This window comes from Oryctolagus cuniculus, chromosome 15, assembly GCF_964237555.1.
Source record: "Oryctolagus cuniculus chromosome 15, mOryCun1.1, whole genome shotgun sequence".
Classification (NCBI taxonomy): Eukaryota; Metazoa; Chordata; class Mammalia; order Lagomorpha; family Leporidae; genus Oryctolagus; species Oryctolagus cuniculus.
Genome location: NC_091446.1, coordinates 11840681 through 11862057, shown reverse-complemented (window position 1 = coordinate 11862057; position 21377 = coordinate 11840681). Strand labels below are relative to the sequence as shown.

The window sequence follows — 21377 nt, the reverse complement described above, 5'->3', positions numbered from 1 at the left end:
GGACAATATGGGCATTTGAGTTTCAATTTTTTTTTTTAATTTATTTGACAGGCAGAGTTATAGACAGTGAGAGAGACAGACAGAGAGAAAGGTCTTCCTTCCGTTGGTTCACCCCCCAAATGGCCGCAACAGCCGGTGCTGTGCCGATCCAAAGCCAGGAGCCAGGTGCTTCTTCCTGGTCTCCCATGCGGGTGCAGGGGCCCAAGCAGTTGGGCCATCCTCCTCTGCCTTCCCAGGCCACAGCAGAGAGCGGGAGTGGAAGAGGAGTAGCCGGGACTAGAACCTGGCACCCATATGGGATGCCAGTGCCACAGGCAGAGGATTAACCAGGTGAGCCATGGCGCCAGCCCTGGAGTTTCAATTCTTTACCAGCAGACAGTTTCATTCTGCCCTGTTCTTCTAGTTCTAAGGCAGGATTCTGAAATTCTTTCAACAGGTCTCCCACTGAGAGGCAGGGGCCAGGCCTCTCCCCTGGAATCTGGGTTCTGTGACTGTCCAACAGAATCCAGCAACAATAACACTGCGTCAGTTTCTGGACCCAGGATCTAAGGAACTGGCAGTTTCCACTGCCTGCTTCTTGGGGCACTCGCTCTTAGAAGAAAAATGAAAGGAACCAAATGCCAGCACCAACTCACCAGCCATGAGAGGCAGTCACAGCAAAAGCTTCCGCCCCTGCCATGGCCACGTCAGCAGTGGTGAGCAGAGGAGACACACTGCCCCAGGAGACCTCCCCAAACTGCAGAGCGAAATAAGAGCCTGCTGGTCGCAGCCAGTATGCTTCTGGACGGTCTGTTACACAGCAGTAATGAAAGGAATGGCAGCATTTCCAAACGGCTCTGAAGCCCAAGGAAGAAAGTTACTGATCAGATTTTAGAAAATCACTGAGACTGAGTGTTATTATTTGTTTTATTAGAGTAAGGGGGCAAGAGATAGGAAAATGTGTAACTACAGACAAGGCACCAATCCTCAATAGCTATGTTATTCTGGCTTAAATTAATTTTAGCCTCCTTTTGCCTCAGTTTCTGAAATATTGATTATACTCATCTTATAGGGGGTGAAGAGAATTAAGCAGTTAATAAGAAACGTGTGTGTGTGTGTGTGTGTGTGTGTGTTTTAAAAGATCTTTTTGATGATCAATCACACAGCTGTGAACATCTACAGACTCTGCTGGTATAGAGAGTCCAGGCCAGTGAGGCTGCGGTCACTTTGTTTTCCTCGTTCTAAGTACAATGCTCAGTAACTGCTCAACAAACACCTGAGAAGACCGTTGCAGTTTATTGGGGGGAAAGGTATCTTTACCTTTTTTTTAAGATTTGTTTATTTATATGAAAGGCAGAGAGAGAGAGAGAGAGAGAGAGAGAGAGAGAGGTCTTCCTTCTGCTAGCTCACTCCCCAAATGGCTGCAATGGCCAGAGCTAGGCCAATCCAAAGCCAGAAGCCAGGAGCTCCCTACTGGTCTCCCACATGTGTGCAGGGGCCCAAGCACTTGGGCCATCTTCTGCTGCTCTCCCAGGCCATAAGCAGAGAGCTGGATCGGAAATGGAGCAGCTGGGACTCGAACTGGCACCCATATGGGATGCCAGCACTACAGAGGCTTTGCCCATTGAGCCACAGCACCGGCCCTTGTATCTTTACTTTTAAGTGTAAATTTTATTGACAGTCACAGATTATACAATTAAAAAAAAAAAAAAAGAATTTGTTCTTTTCTCATCAGATCTGGGTTCCTATGTTGTCTTTTGAATATGCCCTATAAATGTCCAATAAGCCTGATTTCCAAATAACTGACAAGTGTAAGAACATATTTACAAAGTAAACAGCTTTTCCATCTGACACTGGTCAAGACATTAAACAAAGATGACTTCAAAATGGTTGCGCTCTATTTCACAATGAAAGCAAAAAGACGATGTTAACATCAGAGGACATACTTAAATGGTCATAATCAATAGCCAGAATACATCATAACAGAAAAGAAAAGCATGTAATATCCCCAAGATTCTAAGCCTCTGTTCTAATTCTGGAATCTTTTGGAAACATATTAATAAAACATATATATTCTTTTTGTCTACACTATTATTTGAAAACTCTTCCCTTCTAAAATAAACTGAATCAATATTCAACAATTGCTTTCCTTCATTTAAAATGAAAACAGTTTGTGGTCAAGCCTAGAACAACTCTTTTGTTAATCTTGGCAAAAGTTCAAGTGGTAGAAACTAATCAAGGCTAGTAAGAAAGCAAAACAAAAACAAACAAAAAAATCCCAGCAGACTAAAAATCCAAATATGTGCTAAATTCCTAAAAACTGACTTGATGACACACTGCATAAAATATGAGCTTTTTTTTTTTTTTATTGACAGGCAGAGTGGACAGTGAGGGAGAGAGAGACAAAGAGAAAGGTCTTCCTTTACCATTGGTTCACCTTCCAATGGCCACTGAGGCTGGCGCACCGCGCTGATCCGAAGCCAGGAGCCAGGTGCTTCTCCTGGTCTCCCATGGGGTGCAGGGCCCAAGCACTTGGGCCATCCTCCACTGCACTCCCGGGCCACAGCAGAGAGCTGGCCTGGAAGAGGAGCAACCGGGAAAGAATCCGGCGCCTCGACCCGGACTAGAACCCGGTGTGCTGGCGCCACTAGGTGGAGGATTAGCCTATTGAGCCGCGGCGCCGGCCGAGGTTTAGTTTCCTTTAAAAGCTCATATTTTGGCCGGCACCACAGCTCACTAGGCTAATCCTCCGCCTTGCAGCACCGGCACACCGGGTTCTAGTCCCGGTCGGGATGCCGGATTCTGTCCTGGTTGCTCCTCTTCCAGTCCAGCTCTCTGCTGTGGCCCGGGAGTGCAGTGGAGGATGGCCCAAGTGCTTGGGCCCTGCACCCCATGGGAGACCAGGAGAAGCACCTGGCTCCTGGCTTCGGATCACTGTGGAGCCCCGGCTGCAGCGCACCAGCCATGGCGGCCATTGGAGGGTGAGCCAACGGCAAAAGGAAGACCTTTCTCTCTCTCTCTCTCTCTCACTATCCACTCTGCCTGTCAAAAAAATAAATAAATAAATAAATAAATAAATAAATAAATAAATAAAAAGGAAACTAACCCTCTAGGTTACAGGGGTGGCACCTAAATGTCACTCGGAGAGGCATATTCCTTTAGGAAAAGAGGATGAAATGCCATCTACCAGGAGGGAGCATGGAAGCTGGGAATGGGGAGAAAGGAGAAACTAACTGAGCCTGGTACTTCCATCTGCTTACTTTACATTTATCTAAGCAGCTATGTTGCATATTTTATAAATCTAAATCACAGAAGAACCCATGCAGATCTAGAGGCTAGAAAGCTTGTCTAAAATACATAGTTTGTAAATGACAGAGCCAAAGTAGAAAATGGTTTCTGCAGTAATGAGTGAAACTAAGAGAGAAGTCTGTACTTCCACTTCAAAGATAGAAAACTGTTCTAGAGTAACTGGCCAACAGAGTTAAGAGCAAACCTCCCAAGTGGGCAGGGCCAGGAGCAGGGGACAAGCATGAGGCCAGACACAAACGCCCTGTCCAATAACCTGGCTATGCTGCTCCTAGTTCACTGGGCAGACTTCAAGTCATATTTACAATTCCTCGCTGTTTTTCCCTACAGTATAGAGTGGGTTTACTACTTCCAGAGGATAGCAACATCAGGGCTTATGTGACAATGCTCTCAGAACAAATGAAAAAGAAGAAAATCATTGTCAGTGTTTTCACAGCCCAAAGCAAGTTAAGTTACTTACGCATCAGGCTGCAAATGTGCTTTTCTGCAACATGTTCCGTAAACAGCTTTATAAGGTCATCTTTCAGGTCTCTGTTAAGCTTGGTTTCGATGTAAAATTTATTCTGAAAAAAAAAAAAAAAAAAAAATTTTTTTTTCCATGTATCAGTTGGGAAAATATTTAGTCTAACAAACTGAAGCAGTAAATATTATTTTAGAAGACAATGTATAAAGGCAATATATAAGACACAAAACTCCAATATCAAACAACAGAAATCTTGCCACTCTGAGTTATATATTGTGCATGGAGTTGAAAGCATAAAAAGATAAAATGCTGTTAACTACAGACCTTCAAAAGAACACTGGAAGATATCCAACATTACTAGATAGGACTGTATATACATGATGGAACCAGACCATGGACACACCTTTGCAAAATATTGTTATCACAGGACTGCTGCCTATGGCACTGGCACACCAAATCAGAGTGCCAGGAGTGCTAGCTGCTCCATTTCACATCTAGCTTCCTGCTAATTCGCCTGCGAAGACAGCAGATGATGATTCAAATACTTGGGCCTCTGACAGTCACATGGGAGACCCAGATGGAGTTCTTGGCTCCTGGCTTTGGTCTGGCCCAGACCTGGCTATTGTCACCATTTAGGGAATGAACAGCAGATGGACAGTTTCTCTCTGACTCTCCCTGTCGTTCTGCCTTATCAATAAGTAATTATTTTAAAATAACTGTCTCATCATCTAAAGACAATATCTGGAAACACTAATGAAAGGCATCCCCCATTTATCAGCGACTTTGTCAGTGGTGTTGGCTCCCATGTATGTACACATTCACCAGGGGTACTCTGTAGGGACATCTCTGGTTCACAGACACACACACAAGGTAGCCCAATCAGACTGAGAGAAACCTAGGCTGAGAGAAACGCTTATCATCATAATGAAACATGTTGTGGACAGTAAAGAGAACCCTGTGGACAGAAAAAGAACATGGGACCTTGGTATCTCTGCTGAACCACGGATTCACACAGCCCTGGAAACTGCCTGTGCCTGCAGTCTTATTACAGCAGACGAACCTTTTCCTTACTCTCAAAGCACTCTGAGCCACGTTCCCCGTTTCGTGTGGCTGTGGGCCTTCTGCCTGGTGCGACTAGCAAATCATCTTCATTGTTAACTCAACATGTAAGAGTGGGAAACACAGAAGGAATGTGAGCAAGCTGCTCACTGATTTGCTCTTCATTCTGAACACTTTTTCTTTAAAAAAATTATGAAAGTAAGATTCACGTGGTTAAAAATAAAAGCAAAAGGATGCACAACAAAAAGAAGTCCCCCACTGTGGAGAGGCCCCATGTCCCCTGGAAGCACTACTGTATATTATTTCTAATATGTACCCTGCATACGTGCATACACTTCTCCACTGCCCGCCTCCCATACACACTGGCTCCTGAACTACTGCTGACACAAGCTCTGTAACTTGCTTTTTCACCCAGTGTTGTATCTTAGAAGATCTTTCTCTAAAAGAACATGGAGGCATGCCATTATATTTAACTGTATGTTTTTCTACTCTATCTTCCATTAATTATTTTTTAAAATATTTATTTTATTTTATTTATTTGGAAGTCAGAGTTACACAGAGAGAGGAGAGGCAGAGAGAGAGAGTCTTCCATCTGCTGGTTCACTCCCCAGATGGCCACAACGGCTAGAACTGTGGCGATCCGAAGCCAGGAGACAGGAGCTTCTTCCAGGTCTCCCACGAGGGTGCAGGGGCCCAAGGACTTGGGCCATCTTGTACTGCTTTCCCAGGCTATAGCAGAGAGCTGGCTTGGAAGTGGAGCAGCCAGGACTCGAACCGGCGCCCATATGGGATGCCGGTACTTCAGGTCAAGGCGTTAACCCACTGCGCCACAGTGCTGGCCCTTTCCATTAATTACTTAATAGTCCTCCAAACACACTGGTAATACAGATTTTTCCAATGTTCTATTCAAAAACCAGTGCATAAATCTTTTATACATATGCATATTATTTGCATATACTTGTATTTATTTATATGATGGATTCCTAAAGACACTCCATTCAGCTCGTGCATTTTAAACTTGAAACAATGCCAGATAGTCTCCCAAAGGTTTTATCACCAAAAGTGTGAGGTGTTTGTTTCCTTTAGAGAGTCCATAGAACTGATTATCAATCTTTTCCAATTTCACTAATTGCACTTTTTTATTTATGATGTTGAATATCTGTTCCCATTTATATCTCAGTATATTTTCTGTAATCTATTCACAGCCTTTATTCATTTTTCAACATAAAAATGGGATGCCTTTTTTCTAATTAATTCATGAACACATTATTTATCAAAGCAAATCTCTGCCTTATGTTTTGCAAATTTACTGCAAATTTCCCCACCTACTTTTGGTGTATAGTTACTTTGCTGAATTTTATGTTGTCACAGTCTAATATTTTCCTCATGGCTTCTAGATTTAGGTCTCATTTAGAAAGGCCTTTTCTCACTCCAGGAGTGTGCATAATTTCTTCTAGTTCTTATAAAGACTTACTCCATTCAGAATTTATGAAGAATAAGCAGTGATGAGGCACCATTATCCTCTATTCCAAAATGACTTCAGCTATCTTAATACCAGCTATGGAATAATCTGTTTACTGGTATGAAATGTCACATTTTTTTTTTCCATTAAACTCTCACATTTACCTTGGTCTAGGTTCCCTGTTCTGCCTATCCTTGCACTGAAGACAAATACTTTAATTACCTCAGCCTTCACATTATTAGAATATCACCTCTTATTAGTCTTTCATAGCAGCTTTCCTATTTAATTTCCTGCAATAAGAATTTTATAAAAGGGATCATATAAATAAGACCAAGTGTCTGCTAATAACAATAGATAGAATTAAAAAGGAGAGAATGATCCAACATGGGAAGCAGGCCACACAGCAGACTCAGAGAATGACAAATGCCCTAAACAGCACTCTGGCCTCAGAATCAGCCCTTAATTAAGGCATTCAGATCTGGCTAAAAAGCCCATGAAAGCAATTCAGGCATGGAAAGACAAAAAAATGACCTACATGAAGGATCTCTGTGAGTGAGATCCCTGTGGAAAGAAGGGGCCATCAAAGAAGGAGGCACCTTTCTCTGAAGGGAGGAGAGAACTTCCACTTTAATTATGGCCCTGTCTAAATACTGATGGAGTTTGTGGACTCAAGAGGATTCCATAGCCTTGGCAGCTCATGACAAGAGCCTCAAGTGATCACTGATATCATAAATAAGAGTGTCAATTGTTAAATCAACAACAGGGGGCCGGCGCTGTGGCACAGCAGGTAAAGCTGCCACCTGTAGTGCCAGCATCCCATATGGGTGTGGGTTCATGTCCCGGCTGCTCTACTTCCAATCCAGCTCTCTACTGTGGCCTGGGAAAGCAGTGGAAGATGACCCAAGTCCTTGATCCCCTGCACCCATGTGGGAGACCTGGAGGAAGCTCCTGGCTCCTGGCTTCGGATTGGCACAGCTCCAGTCATTGCAGCCAGTTGGGGAGTGAACCAGCGGATGAAAGACCTTTCTCTCTGCCTCTCCTTCTCTCTGTGTAACTCTGACTTTCAAATAAATAAATAAATCTTAAAAAAAAAAATCAATAACAGGAGTCACTGTACACTTTCTCCCCATGTAGGACCTCTGTCCTTAATGAGTTGTACTATGAGAATTAACAATAAAACTTGTCTTCAAACAGTTCTTTATACTTTGTGTGTCTGTGTGGATGCAAACTGTTGAAATCTTTACTTAGTATAGAGTTGATCTTCCGTATATAAAGATAATTAAAAATGAATCTTAATGAAGAATGGGATGGGAGAGGGAGCAGGAGGTGGGACGGGAGTCGGGGTGGGAGGACAGGTATGGGGGTAAGAACTGCTATATTCCTAAAGCTGTACCTATGAAATTTATATTTATTAAATACAAGTTTTCTATTAAAGAATTTTACAGCAATAGATTAAATTAACTGCCTGCCTTATTTCATTTCTAAGAATTTCTTTCCTATTTTGGAAGTAAGTATCTAGTGAAAGTTTATTTTTAAATAACTAAAAATATCAACTATAAAGCTACTTTCACAATTGAGATTTTTTTCTTGATCAAAATAAATCAAAAATAAAGATTTTTTTTTTAAAAATCAACTTTTAGAGCAACAGTTGATTTGGCAGTATAACTTTAAGTCTTTGAAGTAATTAGACATCTTTTTGAGACTTTGCAGTTTGTATATAAGAATAAAAGACAACACTCTGGTTTCTCTTCAGATCGTATAAATCTTTCGCCTTTTACTAAAGAATAAAAGACAACTGTTCAACTTCCAGTGGAAATGCTTCTGCATTTATAATGCTTTTCCTCTCCTGCTGTCAGCAATGTTAGTATTTAAAACCTTCGTGCACAGCAGTTCAAGGAGCCCTTCCTACACTTCAGTAAGCAACCAGGACACATCAAACAGAAACAGTGCGAGAGCATCAGCACTTGAACGCTAACGTGATTCCAGCTCTTCAGTTAACAGGAGACATTCAACTTTCTCTCAGGGACAGTAATATTAGTTCCAATATTCTAAACCAAGCACATGCACCTGATCTCTGTGTCTTCCAAAAAGAATCTAATAAAGTAGTTTAGAGTGTTAGACAAGTTATTTTCTGGTTTAATGATCTGATTTCTTAAAATATTCATAGAGACAGACTTCTAATAAAAATACTAATTTTGACAATACTCAAAAAACTTCTCTTTGGTTTCTGTGACTACAAAGGACATTCTGCTGATTATGCTCTTCATAGTTTGGGAATTCAAACTATTTCCTTTAAGTAATACACTTTCCCAACAATGCAGTGACAAATTACAAAGAATTTCTATCTTCTGGACAATAAAAATAATTTACATAACAAATTTTCACGAATAACTAGAAGGCAAAGTCACATTCTTGATCTATACAGCAAGTTGGAGCCAAGCTTCCTTTCACAACCTAAAATCCCTTAGGGATTCTGCTAGGTGGAAGAAGTCTGAAGTTCATTTATTCTTAGATAATAAGAACCCCAGGACATTAGCATAAAGTTTAAGAAAGCAACACTGGCAATACAGGAATGTGTGAATCACTTTCCTGTCATATTTATGTACTTTTGTACAAATTAACTATTCGGTTTTTTACTTAGAATCCAAGTCAAGACAATGTAGACTTGTTATTACTAACCCACCTACCCAAACTGCCTACTGTAATGCCATTTAACGGCAGACGGAGGAGACAGCACTACAATGCAAGCTCCACTTTCCGTGGAATGACTTACTTGCACTTATCACATGGCTATTTTTAGATATTCTATTTTCTGATGACAAGAGATCTTACATATCTTTGTTTTCCCAGGACCAAGCAAAGTGCCAGCCACATGACAAATACGTTGGCTGATTGTTACTTGTCTATTCAGCAATTTTTACTTAGGGAATTTTAAAGAAGAGGGAAGTAGATAATTCTATACCAATAACCATGACACATTAATGAAATACTTTCCACCTCAAAGAATGGAAATCACACAAAATACAGTAAAAGAAAAACAGAACACGCTTAACTCTGCATGCGTGTGTGCCCAGACCCACACTCCCCCAGGGACTAGGAAGGAGGAAACCCCTCTGCCTTACCATATATATGAAAAGAGGCACAATGCTCTGCAATGCTCCCATGTACTGTCCAAGCGCTATATTAAATCTTTCAATATACAGATCTGGAGGGCTGGCCTGTGAGAAAGAACATACGTGTGATCACTCCCGTAAACCAAGCAGACGCCCTTCCACCCCAACCCACAACGCAAGTAGAATGAAAAGGAATCCAAAGTCCACAGGAGAGTGACAAGAAAGAAAAGGACACTTATACCCAGAGGCTTTAAGACTTCTTAGTTCCAAAAATCTGCTACATAAAACTGAGGTTTAGTTTAGCTACTGTTGAAAACTATGTAACCTTACAGGCTTGCTCTCTTCATGAGTAAAAAGGTGCATTCAAAATGTTTTTATTTATTTATTTTTGACAGGCAGAGTTAGAGAGAGACAGAGACAGAGACGAGAAAGGTCTTCCTTTTCTGTTGGTTCACCCCTCAAGTGGCCGCTACGGCCGGCACGCTGCAGCCAGCGCACTGTGCCAATCCGAAGCCAGGAGCCAGGTCTTCCTCCTGGTCTCCCATGCGGGTGCAGGGCCCAAGCACCTGGGCCATCCTCCACTGACTTCCCAGGCCACAGCAGAGAGCTGGCCTGGAAGAGGAGCCACCGGAACTAGAACCCAGCACCCATATAGAATACCGGTGCCACAGACGGAGGATTAGCTAAGTGAGCTGCGGCGCTGGCCAGGTGCATTCAAAATGTAAGACAAATGATGTGATTAAAAAATTTTCACTGGCCGGCGCTGTGGCTCAATAGGTTAATCCTCCGCCTTGCGGCGCCAGCACCCCGGGTTCTAGTCCCGGTTGGGGCGCCGGATTCTGTCCCGGTTGCCCCTCTTCCAGGCCAGCTCTCTGCTATGGCCCAGGAGTGCAGTGGAGGATGGCCCAAGTCCTTGGGCCCTGCACCCGCATGGGAGACCAGGAAAAACACCTGGCTCCTGGCTTCAGATCAGCGCGATGCGCCGGCCGCAGTGCGCCGGCCGTAGCGGCCATTGGAGGGTGAACCAACGGCAAAAAGGAAGACCTTTCTCTCTGTCTCTCTCACTGTCCACTCTGCCTGTCAAAAAAAAAAAAAAAAAAAAAAAAAATCACTGGAGAACAGCATAGTGGCATAGCAAGTAAAACCGCCTCCTGCAACACTGGCATCCCATATGTGTGTCAGTTCATGTCCCAGCTGCTCCATTTCTGATCCAAATCCTTACTGGTGGCTTGGGAAAAGCAGCGGAAGATAGTCCAAGTGCTAGAGTCCCTGCAACCACTTGGGAGACTCCGATGGAGTTGCAGGCTCCTGGCTTCAGCATGGTCAGCCCTGGCTGTGGCAGCCATTTGGGGAGAGAACAAGTAGATGGAAGCTCGCTCTCTCACTCTCTCTGTAACTCCTGACATTCAAATAAACAAATAATCTTTTTTTAAAAAGTTATCACTGAATGATATCAACCCTTTCTGTGTGAACCAAACTACATTTGGGCCTGGAATGGGGGCAAAGGGAATCCAAGAAAGTGGCACAGGCTTAACATGTTATTAGCCTGGCTAATGAATCTGTATAATTACCTTAGGCACAGTAACCTTCTGAGTTCTATGCTAACTTGATTGTAAACGCTCCTGTAGCTAACCAGTCATAAACATTACTAGCCAGAAAGCAACAGCCCAAATGGTCCATAGATATCACAGCTTGGAGAGCAGTATAATACATGTCTCACATTTAATTTCTTGTTATAAAACCGCATGTCATAAAGCCATCAAAAGAAAACACTTCTAGCTTTATTGTGTCTTCTACTGAAAGTGCATGTCCTAAAATTCATGAAGACCCATCCCTCCCCCATTCTGCTGTATCGAGAAGAAAGTAGTTAAGGCTACATGGAGTCACAGGGTGGGGCCCTGATCCTACAGGATTAAGAAGAAACATCAGGAGCTGGTGTTTAGCCTAGCAGTTACGGTGCCAGCATCCCACACTGGACTGCCTACTTCCAATTCTTAGCTCTGGCTCCCAACTCCAGCTTCCCACCAGTGCAGGTCCTGAGAGGCAGGCACTGATAATGGCTTAAGTATTTGGGTTCCTGCCAAGCACAAGGGAGATCTAGACAGTATGCCCGGCTCCTGGCTTTGGCCCTGGTCTAACCTAGCCATTGTACGCATTAGAGGAGTGACCAGAAGAGAGCTCACACTCTATCTTGCTCTCTTTCCAATAATTTTTTAAAGACACATTTCATTATATGGACCCAGAATATCTCATCTGAAGAGTCTTTAAGTATGTGTCTTAGTGGCAGATCCAAATATTCCAAAATTTGAATTTCCACTACAAAGCTCACATTTTATCAGCAACAAATACTATCAGTTGTTTTCCTTGAAGAGACGGGCTTATTTCACTCATTTTTGAGCCAATGTCAAATCTCTAAATCAGTCTGTCAGTCATTCAATTAAAAATAACGTGTTTCATTCGGGGTGGGGAACTTTGGATGAAAACTCAACCAGACAAAATGTGCTTCCCAAATAGCCACTGTGCCTTGGTATGCAGTTTCCCCCCTCTCCACACAAAATATTTTTAAATCAATGCTCAGTCACAATTTAATATAAGTAATATTTTCACTGCTTCGGCTGGGACATTCTTAAGTGAAGCAAGGCTTCTGTTTTTTGTGTTCACCGCAAGTGTGTGGAAGTAACGCTTCATGCTAAAGCATCAGCAGTTTAGCCCTGCTGCTGCCGCAGCACCAGAGAAAATGTCAACATCATGAAAACAGCATCTTAACAACACCAGAAAATCAGTTTGGATTTTCAGGAACCCTGGAACTGAAAAGGTTTCAGGAACCCTCAGAAGTCCATAAACTGCTTAGAGAACATACTTAAAGAACACATATTCTTGTAAATTCATTGTCTGTTTTTAAACAAATACAGATTATTCTGTAACCTGCTTTTATCGTTCAACTATGTGTCAACATCTCTCCCAGGCCAAGCTTCGTCCTACAATGTAAACGTCATAAGGGTCTGGACTGTCACTGTCCACCAGTCTCTGTTCACCAATACTTAGGCTCTGCTCTGCTGTTTGCTGCCCAGGATTGCAGGGTCATTTCTAAACCAGATGAGCCCTGGGGCTCAGCTTAAACATAAGATATACTGTGCTCCTCGGTCAAAAGATAGATTCCAGCTTCAGGAACGACCTGACACTTCCACGGGCCAGTGGACCTCAGAGAACACTGCTCTCCAGATCTCATGAGGGGTCTGTCAGGGACTGCAGAACCTCCCGCCGCATTCCAAGGCCCTGCCTCAGCCACTTCCCAGAGGTACAAATGAGAACTGCAGGGGCTCCGTGAACAGCGGGCTCAGCTGGCCCTCACATCCACCTGAGGCTTCTCCAAAACACTGAGAACAGAGAGCCTGCAGGAGTCGAGAGAAAGCTGAACAGTCGGCACCCACACACACAACAGAAGGTGTTGACTGCACAAGAAACAACTATACTGACATTAGTAAAAATATGATGCATCACCCGAGTGTTAGGGTAAAGGTGAACTTTTCTTCTAAAGTCAACAGCTTCTTAACTAGTACGAAATTCAGTGATTATAAAGTCATTAAAATGTAGCTGTGACGTTCCACTTAGCTTAGAATGCAGAAAGCGTCAAGAGAATCACATTTACACCTTTATAGTTAGCCTAAACAGTTTTTCTGAGCACACAGGCATCTGTTTACCTTACATTTATAATGGCCAAGAGACATGAATTCCAAAGAGTAAACCGCCCCTCTAAGGAAAGAAAGGCTACACTACGTCACCTTTGGTATTGGTGGCCATAACAGCTCCTCAGAATCAGCCCTTAAGGCATTCGGATCTGGCTAAAGAGCCCATGAGAGCATTTCAGGCATGGAAAGCCAAGACACTGTGGCAAAAAATGACCCAAATGAAAGATCTCTGCAAGTGAGATCCCAGTGGAAAGAACAGGCCATCAAAGGAGGAGGTACCTTTCTCTGAAGGGACGAGAGAACTTCCACTTTGATTATGGCCCTGTCTAAATAAGGTCAGAGCTGGTGAACTCAAGAGGCTTCCAGAGCCTTGGCAGCTCATGACAAGAGTCTCAGGTGATTACTGACTCATAAATAAGAGTGTCAATTGTTAATCAACAGGAGTCACTGTGCACTTGCTCCCCATGTAGGACCTCGATCCTTAATGTGTTGTACTATGAGAATTAACGGTAATACTAGTCTTCAAACAGTACTTTATACCTTGTGTGTCTGTGTTGGTGCAAACTGTTGAAATCTTTACTTAGAGTTGATCTTCTATATATAAAGATAATTAAAAATGAATCTTAATGAAGAATGGGATGGGGGAGGGAGTAGGAGGTGGGACGGGAATGGCGGGGAGGGCAAGTATGGGGGGAAGAATCGCTATACTCCAAAGTTGTAGTTATGAAATTTGTATTTATTAAATAAAAGCTTTCTATGGAAAAAAAAAAAGGCAGGTTAAGAGGGGCCAGCACAGCAAGCTAAGCCACAGCTTCTGATGCCAGTACCCCATATCAAAGTGCTTCTGGCCCAGCTTCCTGCTAATGCACCTGGGAAGGCATCAGAAATAGCCCAAGTGCTTGGGTCCCTGACACTCACTGGGAGACCAGGATGGAGCTCCTGGTCCCTGGCTTTGGCCTGGTGCCGTCCCATCTCTTGTGGCCACTTGGGGAATGAATCAGCAGATGAAAGCTCTCTCTCTCTCTCTCTTCCTCCCTCTATCACTCTTTCACAAATAAACATTAAAAATAAAAAAGTAGGCAAGAAAACAAGAGAAGCTGTAATGAGTCATTAAAGGCCAAGTGTGACCAACAGTACAGGATTCTAGGAAGCTTCCACCCAGGGGAAGGCCCAGCTACTCCTTTCCCATAATCTTCCACTGGGTTGGAAAGAGAAGGCTGAAGAAGAACCTGTCTCCACGGCACAGACGTGCTGGGTGTGTCAAGGGATGCAGATGGGGCAGGAGTACCTGAACAAGTCCACGCATGCTACACTTGGGTCCACCATGAGTAAAAACATGTTGACTAGCTGACAGTTCAAAACACAAAGACCGTCTGCCTGGAACCTACTCAAACTCAAAGCAAAAGCCACTGTGCAGGGAAGGCCTAAGAAACCTACCTGCACCCCGGTTACTCTTCTCTGTCCCAAGGTAAAATCTATCTAATGCTGAAAAACGGGCAGGTAATCCTCCAGCCCTTCTGTGACACGAAAAGGTCAGCTGGCCAGCACCGTGGCTCAATAGGCTAATCCTCCGCCTTGCGGCGCCGGCACACCGGGTTCTAGTCCCGGTCGGGGCGCCGGATTCTGTCCCGGTTGCCCCTCTTCCAGGCCAGCTCTCTGCTATGGCCAGGGAGTGCAGTGGAGGATGGCCCAAGTCCTTGGGCCCTGCACCCCATGGCAGACCAGGATAAGTACCTAGCTCCTGCCTTCGGATCAGCACGGTGCGCAGGTCGCAGCGCGCCAGCCGTGGCAGCCATTGGAGGGTGAACCAACGGCAAAAGGAAGACCTTTCTCTCTGTCTCTCTCTCACTGTCCACTCTGCCTGTCAAAAAAAGAAAAGGTCAGCTATTATTAGCAAGGCAGAGAATCTACTCATGCCCAGGTTTCTGCACCATTCAAAGCAAAACTATACCACCGCTGAGCCAAGGGCAGGAAACTTGCTCACGCCCAAGGCCCATCAGAGTTACAAGGCAGCTTCCTCTCCCAGAGACACCAAACAGCAGATGACACCCATGCATAAGGAGGCCGAGAGGACCAAAGGTGGGAGGCCACGGCACCTTCTGCAGAAGCTCTGGCAGCAGCACCGGGACAGCAATCGTAGCCAAGGCCAAGACCAAGGAGTGGTTCCCTGCCACCAAGCTGGGTCACTTGGTCAAGGACACGAAGAAGATCAAGTCCTTGGAGGAGAGCTATCTCTTCCCTCTTCCCAACAAGGATTCTGAGATCAGTGGTTTTACCTGGGGGCCTACCTCAAAGAGGAGGTTTTAGAAGATTCTGCCAGTGCAAAAGCAGATATGCACTGGCCGGCGGACCAGGTTCAAGGCATTTGTTGCCGTTGGGGACTACCATGGCCATGTCGCCTGAGCGTGAAATGTTCCAAGGAGGTAGCCACCACCATCCAAGGGGCCATCATCCTGGCCATGTTCTTCACTGTGCCCAAGCAGAGAGGCTACTGAGGGAACAAGATCAGCAAACCTCACACCACGCCTTACAAGTGACCAGAGGCACCGGTATCATCTAGGCCTCTGAACCTAGGGAGCTGCTGTTGATGGCTGGCATTGATGACGGCTTCACTTCAGCCAGGGACCACACTGCCACCCCAGGCAACTTTGCCATGGCCATCTTTGACGCCATCTTCAAAACTTAACAGCTATCTGACCCCTGACCTCTGGAAAGAGACTGTGTTTACCAACAACTTTGCCATGGCCATCTTTGACGCCATCTTCAAAACTTAACAGCTATCTGACCCCTGACCTCTGGAAAGAGACTGTGGTTTACCAAGTCTTCCCATCAGGAATTCACAGACCATCTTGTAAAGATTCAAACCAGAGTATCTGTGCAGAGGATCCAGGCTCCAGCTGTGGCTACAAGAGTTATACACACACACACACACACACACACACTGTGGCTACCACAAAGTTATACACACACACACACTGTGGCTACAACATAGAGTTATACATACACACACACACTGTGGCTACAACAGAGTTATACACACACACACAAACACTGTGGCTACAACATAGGGTTATACACACACACAAATACTGTGTCTACAACATAGCATTATACAAACACAAACACTGTGGGTACAACAGAGTTATACACACACACACAAACACTGTGACTACAACATAGAGTCATACACACAAACACTGGTTACAATAAAGAGTTATATACATGCACACACACACACACACACAAAGTGAATTAAGCATCCCCCTCCTTTTTCCAGTTACAAGGCAACATCTGCTCACCACAGGAAGCAGATATTTATTATCTACCCCTTAAAGGTCGCTAACCCCTGGGCAGACCTTCAACTGAGGAGGAAAAGATTCTCTGTAACTGGCATAGGGAGAATGCCCCACCCCAAGGCTCGGGGCACAGGCAATACCTATGACTAAGGCAAGAGTGAGAGAAACCCCTCAAAAACACATACAAAACCTGCCCTGCCTCTCACACCAAGCAAGTAACAGCTATGCACTGCTAATGGAGAGACATCACAAAGAAAGACCCCCCACCACAATTCCCACCTGGACAAGGCCTGCTAAGAGCTGAGGGCAGAGAAGAAGCACTGAAAAGAACGTATCCCAGTCGCATTGAGAACAGAGCAACGCAGCCTAGCACTGCCAGTATCAGCCCGATGCAACAGTAACTCACAACCCAACTCACCCACTGTACGATTAGCTCAACTCCTCATACTAATAGCCCTGCAGAAGATATATTCATTCCTAGGCATAAATATTACTCATATTTATGTCAGTCTCTACTTTTTATATACAATGTCCCACAGCCAAAAACTAAGAAATCCCACAAAAGCAAGAAAGCACACCCACTGTCAAGAATCAAACAGCTGGGACAGGCCTTTGGTTTGGACAGAAGTTAAGACAACACCTGGGACATCCATCTCCCACGTCAGAGCGCCTGCTTTGAGCCCCAGCTCTGCTTCCCACCCAGCTTCCTGCTCGAGTGCACCCTAGGAAGCAGCAGATGAGGGCTCAAGTACTGAGTCCTTGTTACTCACACGACAGTTCCAGGCTTCTGGGTTCTGCCTGGCTAAGCACCAGCTGCTGTAGACTTTCAGGGGGTAAACCAGCAGATGGACACTACCTCACTGACTTTCAAATAAGGTAAAAATAAATAAATTTTTTAAAAAGACAAATATTCAACATGTCCTGATGCAAAAGTGGCCCACATGATGAAACTGTTTTAAAGATTTTAAAATAACTCTGCTTAATATTTACAATGACCTAACAGAAAAAGTAGACAATATGAACAAAAAAGATGGGGAATTTTAGCAGACAAAAGAGTCAAATGGAATGCTCAATTTTTTTAAACAGTTTCTTCATGATCTTTTGGCATTTATTCCTGTATTACACCAAATGGATCTCAAGGATCCTTAATGCTGTTTTCCAAATATAAGTAAGAATTCTCTTTAAAAAATTGGCCTCTTCAGCTCCTGGCTCCTGGCTACGGAACGGCGCAGCTCTGGCCGTTGCAGCCAATTGGGGAGTGAACCAATGGATGGAAGACTTCTCCCTCTCTCCCCCTCCCCGGCCCCTGCGTCTCTCCTTCTCTCTGTGTAACCCTGTCTTTCAAATAAATAAATAAATCTTTACCAAAAAAATTGCCTCTTCATGACCGATTTAGCAGAAACATCTAGTATCCTTCATGGTTAAGTCTCACTAGCCTATTCCATGACTTACAAAGCAGTGCCACACTGCGTCCCTCTGTTGAGGCCTCAGCAGCACACCCATGACACCTGAGGGTGGTAACAATGCTACATAAACATGGAATTTCTTCCCAAAAAGAATACATCTGACATCCCATTCTCGTTCTTGCTGTGCAGATATTATTTCCATAGCAAAATAATATCCAAAAATAATAGGTTACATAGAAGATAAATGAATTTCAAGGGATTTTAAGATTTTTAAAAAATTTTAAAAATAAAAAGGGGCCGGCGCTTCGGCATAGTAGGTTAATCCTCTACCCGCGGTGCTGGCATCCCATATGGGCGCCCGTTCTAGTCCCGGCTGCTGCTCTTCCAGTCCAGCTCTCTGCTGTGGCCTGGGAAAGCAGAAGATGGCCCAAAGGCTTGGGCCCCTACACCCACATGAGAGACCCAAAAGAAATTCCTGGCTCCCGGCTTCAGATCAGCTCAGCTCTGGCTGTTGTGGCCATTTGGGGAGTGAACCAGCGGATGCAAGACCTTTCTCTATGTCTCTCCCTCTCACTCTCTATAATTCTACCTCTATGATAAATAAGTAAAATCTTAAAAAAAAAAAAAAAAATCAGAGGTAAAGAGTGACAAAAGCCATCCTTATAATTTATAATAGATTATCTGGCATGTATCATATTCCAGCTCTCAATACCTCCACAGGGCTGGGTGTTATGGTGCAGTGGCTTAAGCACCATCTGAGACACGGTATCCTATACAGGAGTGCCTGGCTCAGTCCTGGCAACCTGGTCCTTCTGATGCAGCTCCCTGCGCGTTCCTGGGAGGTAACAGATGATGTCCCAAGTACTTGGGTCCCTGTCACCCACATAAGAGACCTAGAGTTCCTGGCTCCCGGCTTTTTTCTAATCCAGTCCCACCGAGCTGTTGAGGGCATCTGAGGAGTGATCCAGAGGAAGAGAGATGCCTCTTTGTGTGTCTGTTTCCCTGTCTTCCAAATATATATATAATTTCTACTACGATTATATAAAAAATTGCTGAATTTATTTCTAAAACTGAAACTCTTCTCATCTTTTAATACTCCTGGGGCTTGAATAGTAAACTGAATTACAGTCTAGCTTCTGTGATCCTGGAATCCTTTATCCACACACCCACGAGATCCCCTCGGCTCCAGTCCCAGTTTTTCCTGACAAGCCAGGGGACACTGAGCAATTACACAGAGTCAAGGAGCAGTGAAGGGAGAAAATAGCCAAAAACCAGACAGGCCAGGATGCACGCTCATTTTTCTAAACAGCGAATCTTTTGATACTCAGTAAAGACTACAACTGGTCACTATTTGCTTATTTTTTAAAAGGACACCTCCCCCTTTTCCAAATGAAATACAGAGATGTTTCAAAGCACACAATGTATCTTAAGAAGAATACAATTAGTAACTATACTTTGCATACTGTGATAATAAACAAATGCAAATAACTAGCCATTATTAAGTGACTTTACTCCCCTGCTCATGACAGATTCTAGCTTCCAAGTTCAGGATGCTGTTTTTACTAGAACATGTAGACACTTCTAGCAATATTTGCTATAAAGCAAGCATATGCTTTTTACCAACTTATAAGCAGTTCTATTTGGGGCCTCACGTTATGTTAAGCCCCAATGAGGCAAATGAAGAGCAGACACAGTTCTGCTTTATTTGATAAATAAACTTTATCTAAATTACAGTCTCAATGAGAGCCTAAAGAATGAAAGCTAGGATGTCTCACTGGCAAATTCTGAGATAAGAACTACTTTCCCAAGAACAAGTGTTTTTTGTTTTTTTGTTTTGTTTTTATTTATTTATTTTTTTTTTGACAGGCAGAGTGAACAGTGAGAGAGAGAGGGACAGAGAGAAAGGTCTTCCTTTTGCCGTTGGTTCACCCTCCAATGGCCGCCGCGGCTGGCGTGCTGCGGCTGGCGCACCGCGCTGATCCGAAGGCAGGAGCCAGGAGCCAGGTGCTTTTCCTGGTCTCCCATGGGGTGCAGGGCCCAAGTACCTGGGCCATCCTCCACTGCACTCCCGGGCCACAGCAAAGAGCTGGCCTGGAAGAGGGGCAACCGGGACAGAATCCGGCGCCCTGACCGGGACTAGAACCCGGGGTGCTGGTGCCGCAAGGCGGAGGATTAGCCTAGTGAGCCGCGGCACCAGCCAGAACAAGTGCTTTCAGTTCAGTTTCAATTAAACCATAGATCTCCAGAGGCTGCCGCTGAGGTATAGCAGGTGAGGTTTCCTCCTGCGATGCTGGCATCCCAAATGGGCACCAGCTCATATGCTAGTTGCTTCACTTCCAATCCACCTCCCTGCTAATGGCCTGGGAAGTCAGTAGAGGATGGCCCCAGTGCTTGGGCCCTGACACCCATGTGGGAGGCACAGATGAAGCTCCTGGCTTCCGCCGGGCCCAGCCCAAGCCATTGCAACCATCTGAGGAGTAAACAAGCAGATAGAGGATCTCTCTCCCTTCCTCTCTCTAACTCTGACTTTCAAATAAATAAATAAATCTCCAAATAATTTCTCAGAGAAACGTTCAGTAAAATATACATATGAAGAGCTATTGACCAATTAGTGATTTTTATTTAAACTCTCTGAAGAAAAGATCATGGAATTCTGTCATTATCTAAAATCCTTTTTATTATATCAAGGAGTAAACAGCATATTTGGAGGAGGGAAGTTTTTTAAAAACACACTTTGTAATTCAACAGATAAAAGTTAAGAGCCTTTAATACAAACATATAACATTTCAAATAACCAGTTGAGTTATGCTGCCACCCACTGGTCATAAAACAAATAGCAAAGCAATCCCTGCCCTGGTCTTAAACACCAGGACTCTGGCTCACTTTATGGGTAATCTTTAAAAATGTTATCTGGTGCCTGTGAAGACAGAATCAGAGCTAACTATGATTGATTATGATTTAGTCTCCAATAACTTCCATTATTAATTAGTTTGAGAGACAAGTGATAGATTTAGCTTAAAACCGAGGTATATTTACCATAAGTTATCAAAATTAAATTTTATTAAAAGGAATAGTTTAAATATAATTCAAATTCTTTTAAATTAAAAATAGTTGACAAATACTCAAACTATTATAAATTCAGTTCTTTTTTTTTAAGATTTATTTATTTATTTGAAAGTCAGAGTTACACAGAGAGAGGAGAGGCAAAGAGAGAGAAGTCTCCCATCTGATGGTTCCATTTCCAATTGGCCATAACGGCTGGAGCTTTGCCGATCTGAAGCCAGGAGCCAGGAGCTTCTTCTAGGTCTCCCACACAGGTACAGGGGCCAAAGGACTTGGGCCATCCTCTAATGCTTTCCCAGGCCATAGCAGAGGATTGGATCAGAAGTGGAGCAGCCAGGTCTCGAACCGGCACCCCTATGGGATGCTGGCGCTTCAGGCCAGGGCGTTAACATGTTGAGCCACAGCACCAACCCCAATAAATTCAGTTCTGTTTGAAAATAAAATCTACAGCATCTTCCTCTCCTCCTGTGTCTCTATGGTCCTTCCTCCTGGAGAGCTGAACTCGGCTGAGCATCATGAGGCTTGTTCCTCTCACTGGAAT

The 21377-nt window shown here is 44.0% G+C and overlaps 1 protein-coding gene across 3 annotated transcripts in view; it reads right to left on the bottom strand.

Moving 5' to 3' along the window:
• The window catches only part of CACUL1 (CDK2 associated cullin domain 1), an 81337-nt gene that overhangs the window by 17020 nt on the left and 42940 nt on the right, over positions 1-21377 (bottom strand). For all 3 annotated transcript variants that reach the window (XM_051824216.2, XM_051824215.2, XM_051824217.2), the window contains exons 4-5: positions 9392-9487; positions 3746-3848 (exon numbers count right to left, since the gene is read on the bottom strand). In XM_051824216.2, coding sequence (XP_051680176.1) covers positions 3746-3848; positions 9392-9487 — 199 coding nt within the window. The remainder of the gene's footprint in view (positions 1-3745; positions 3849-9391; positions 9488-21377) is intronic.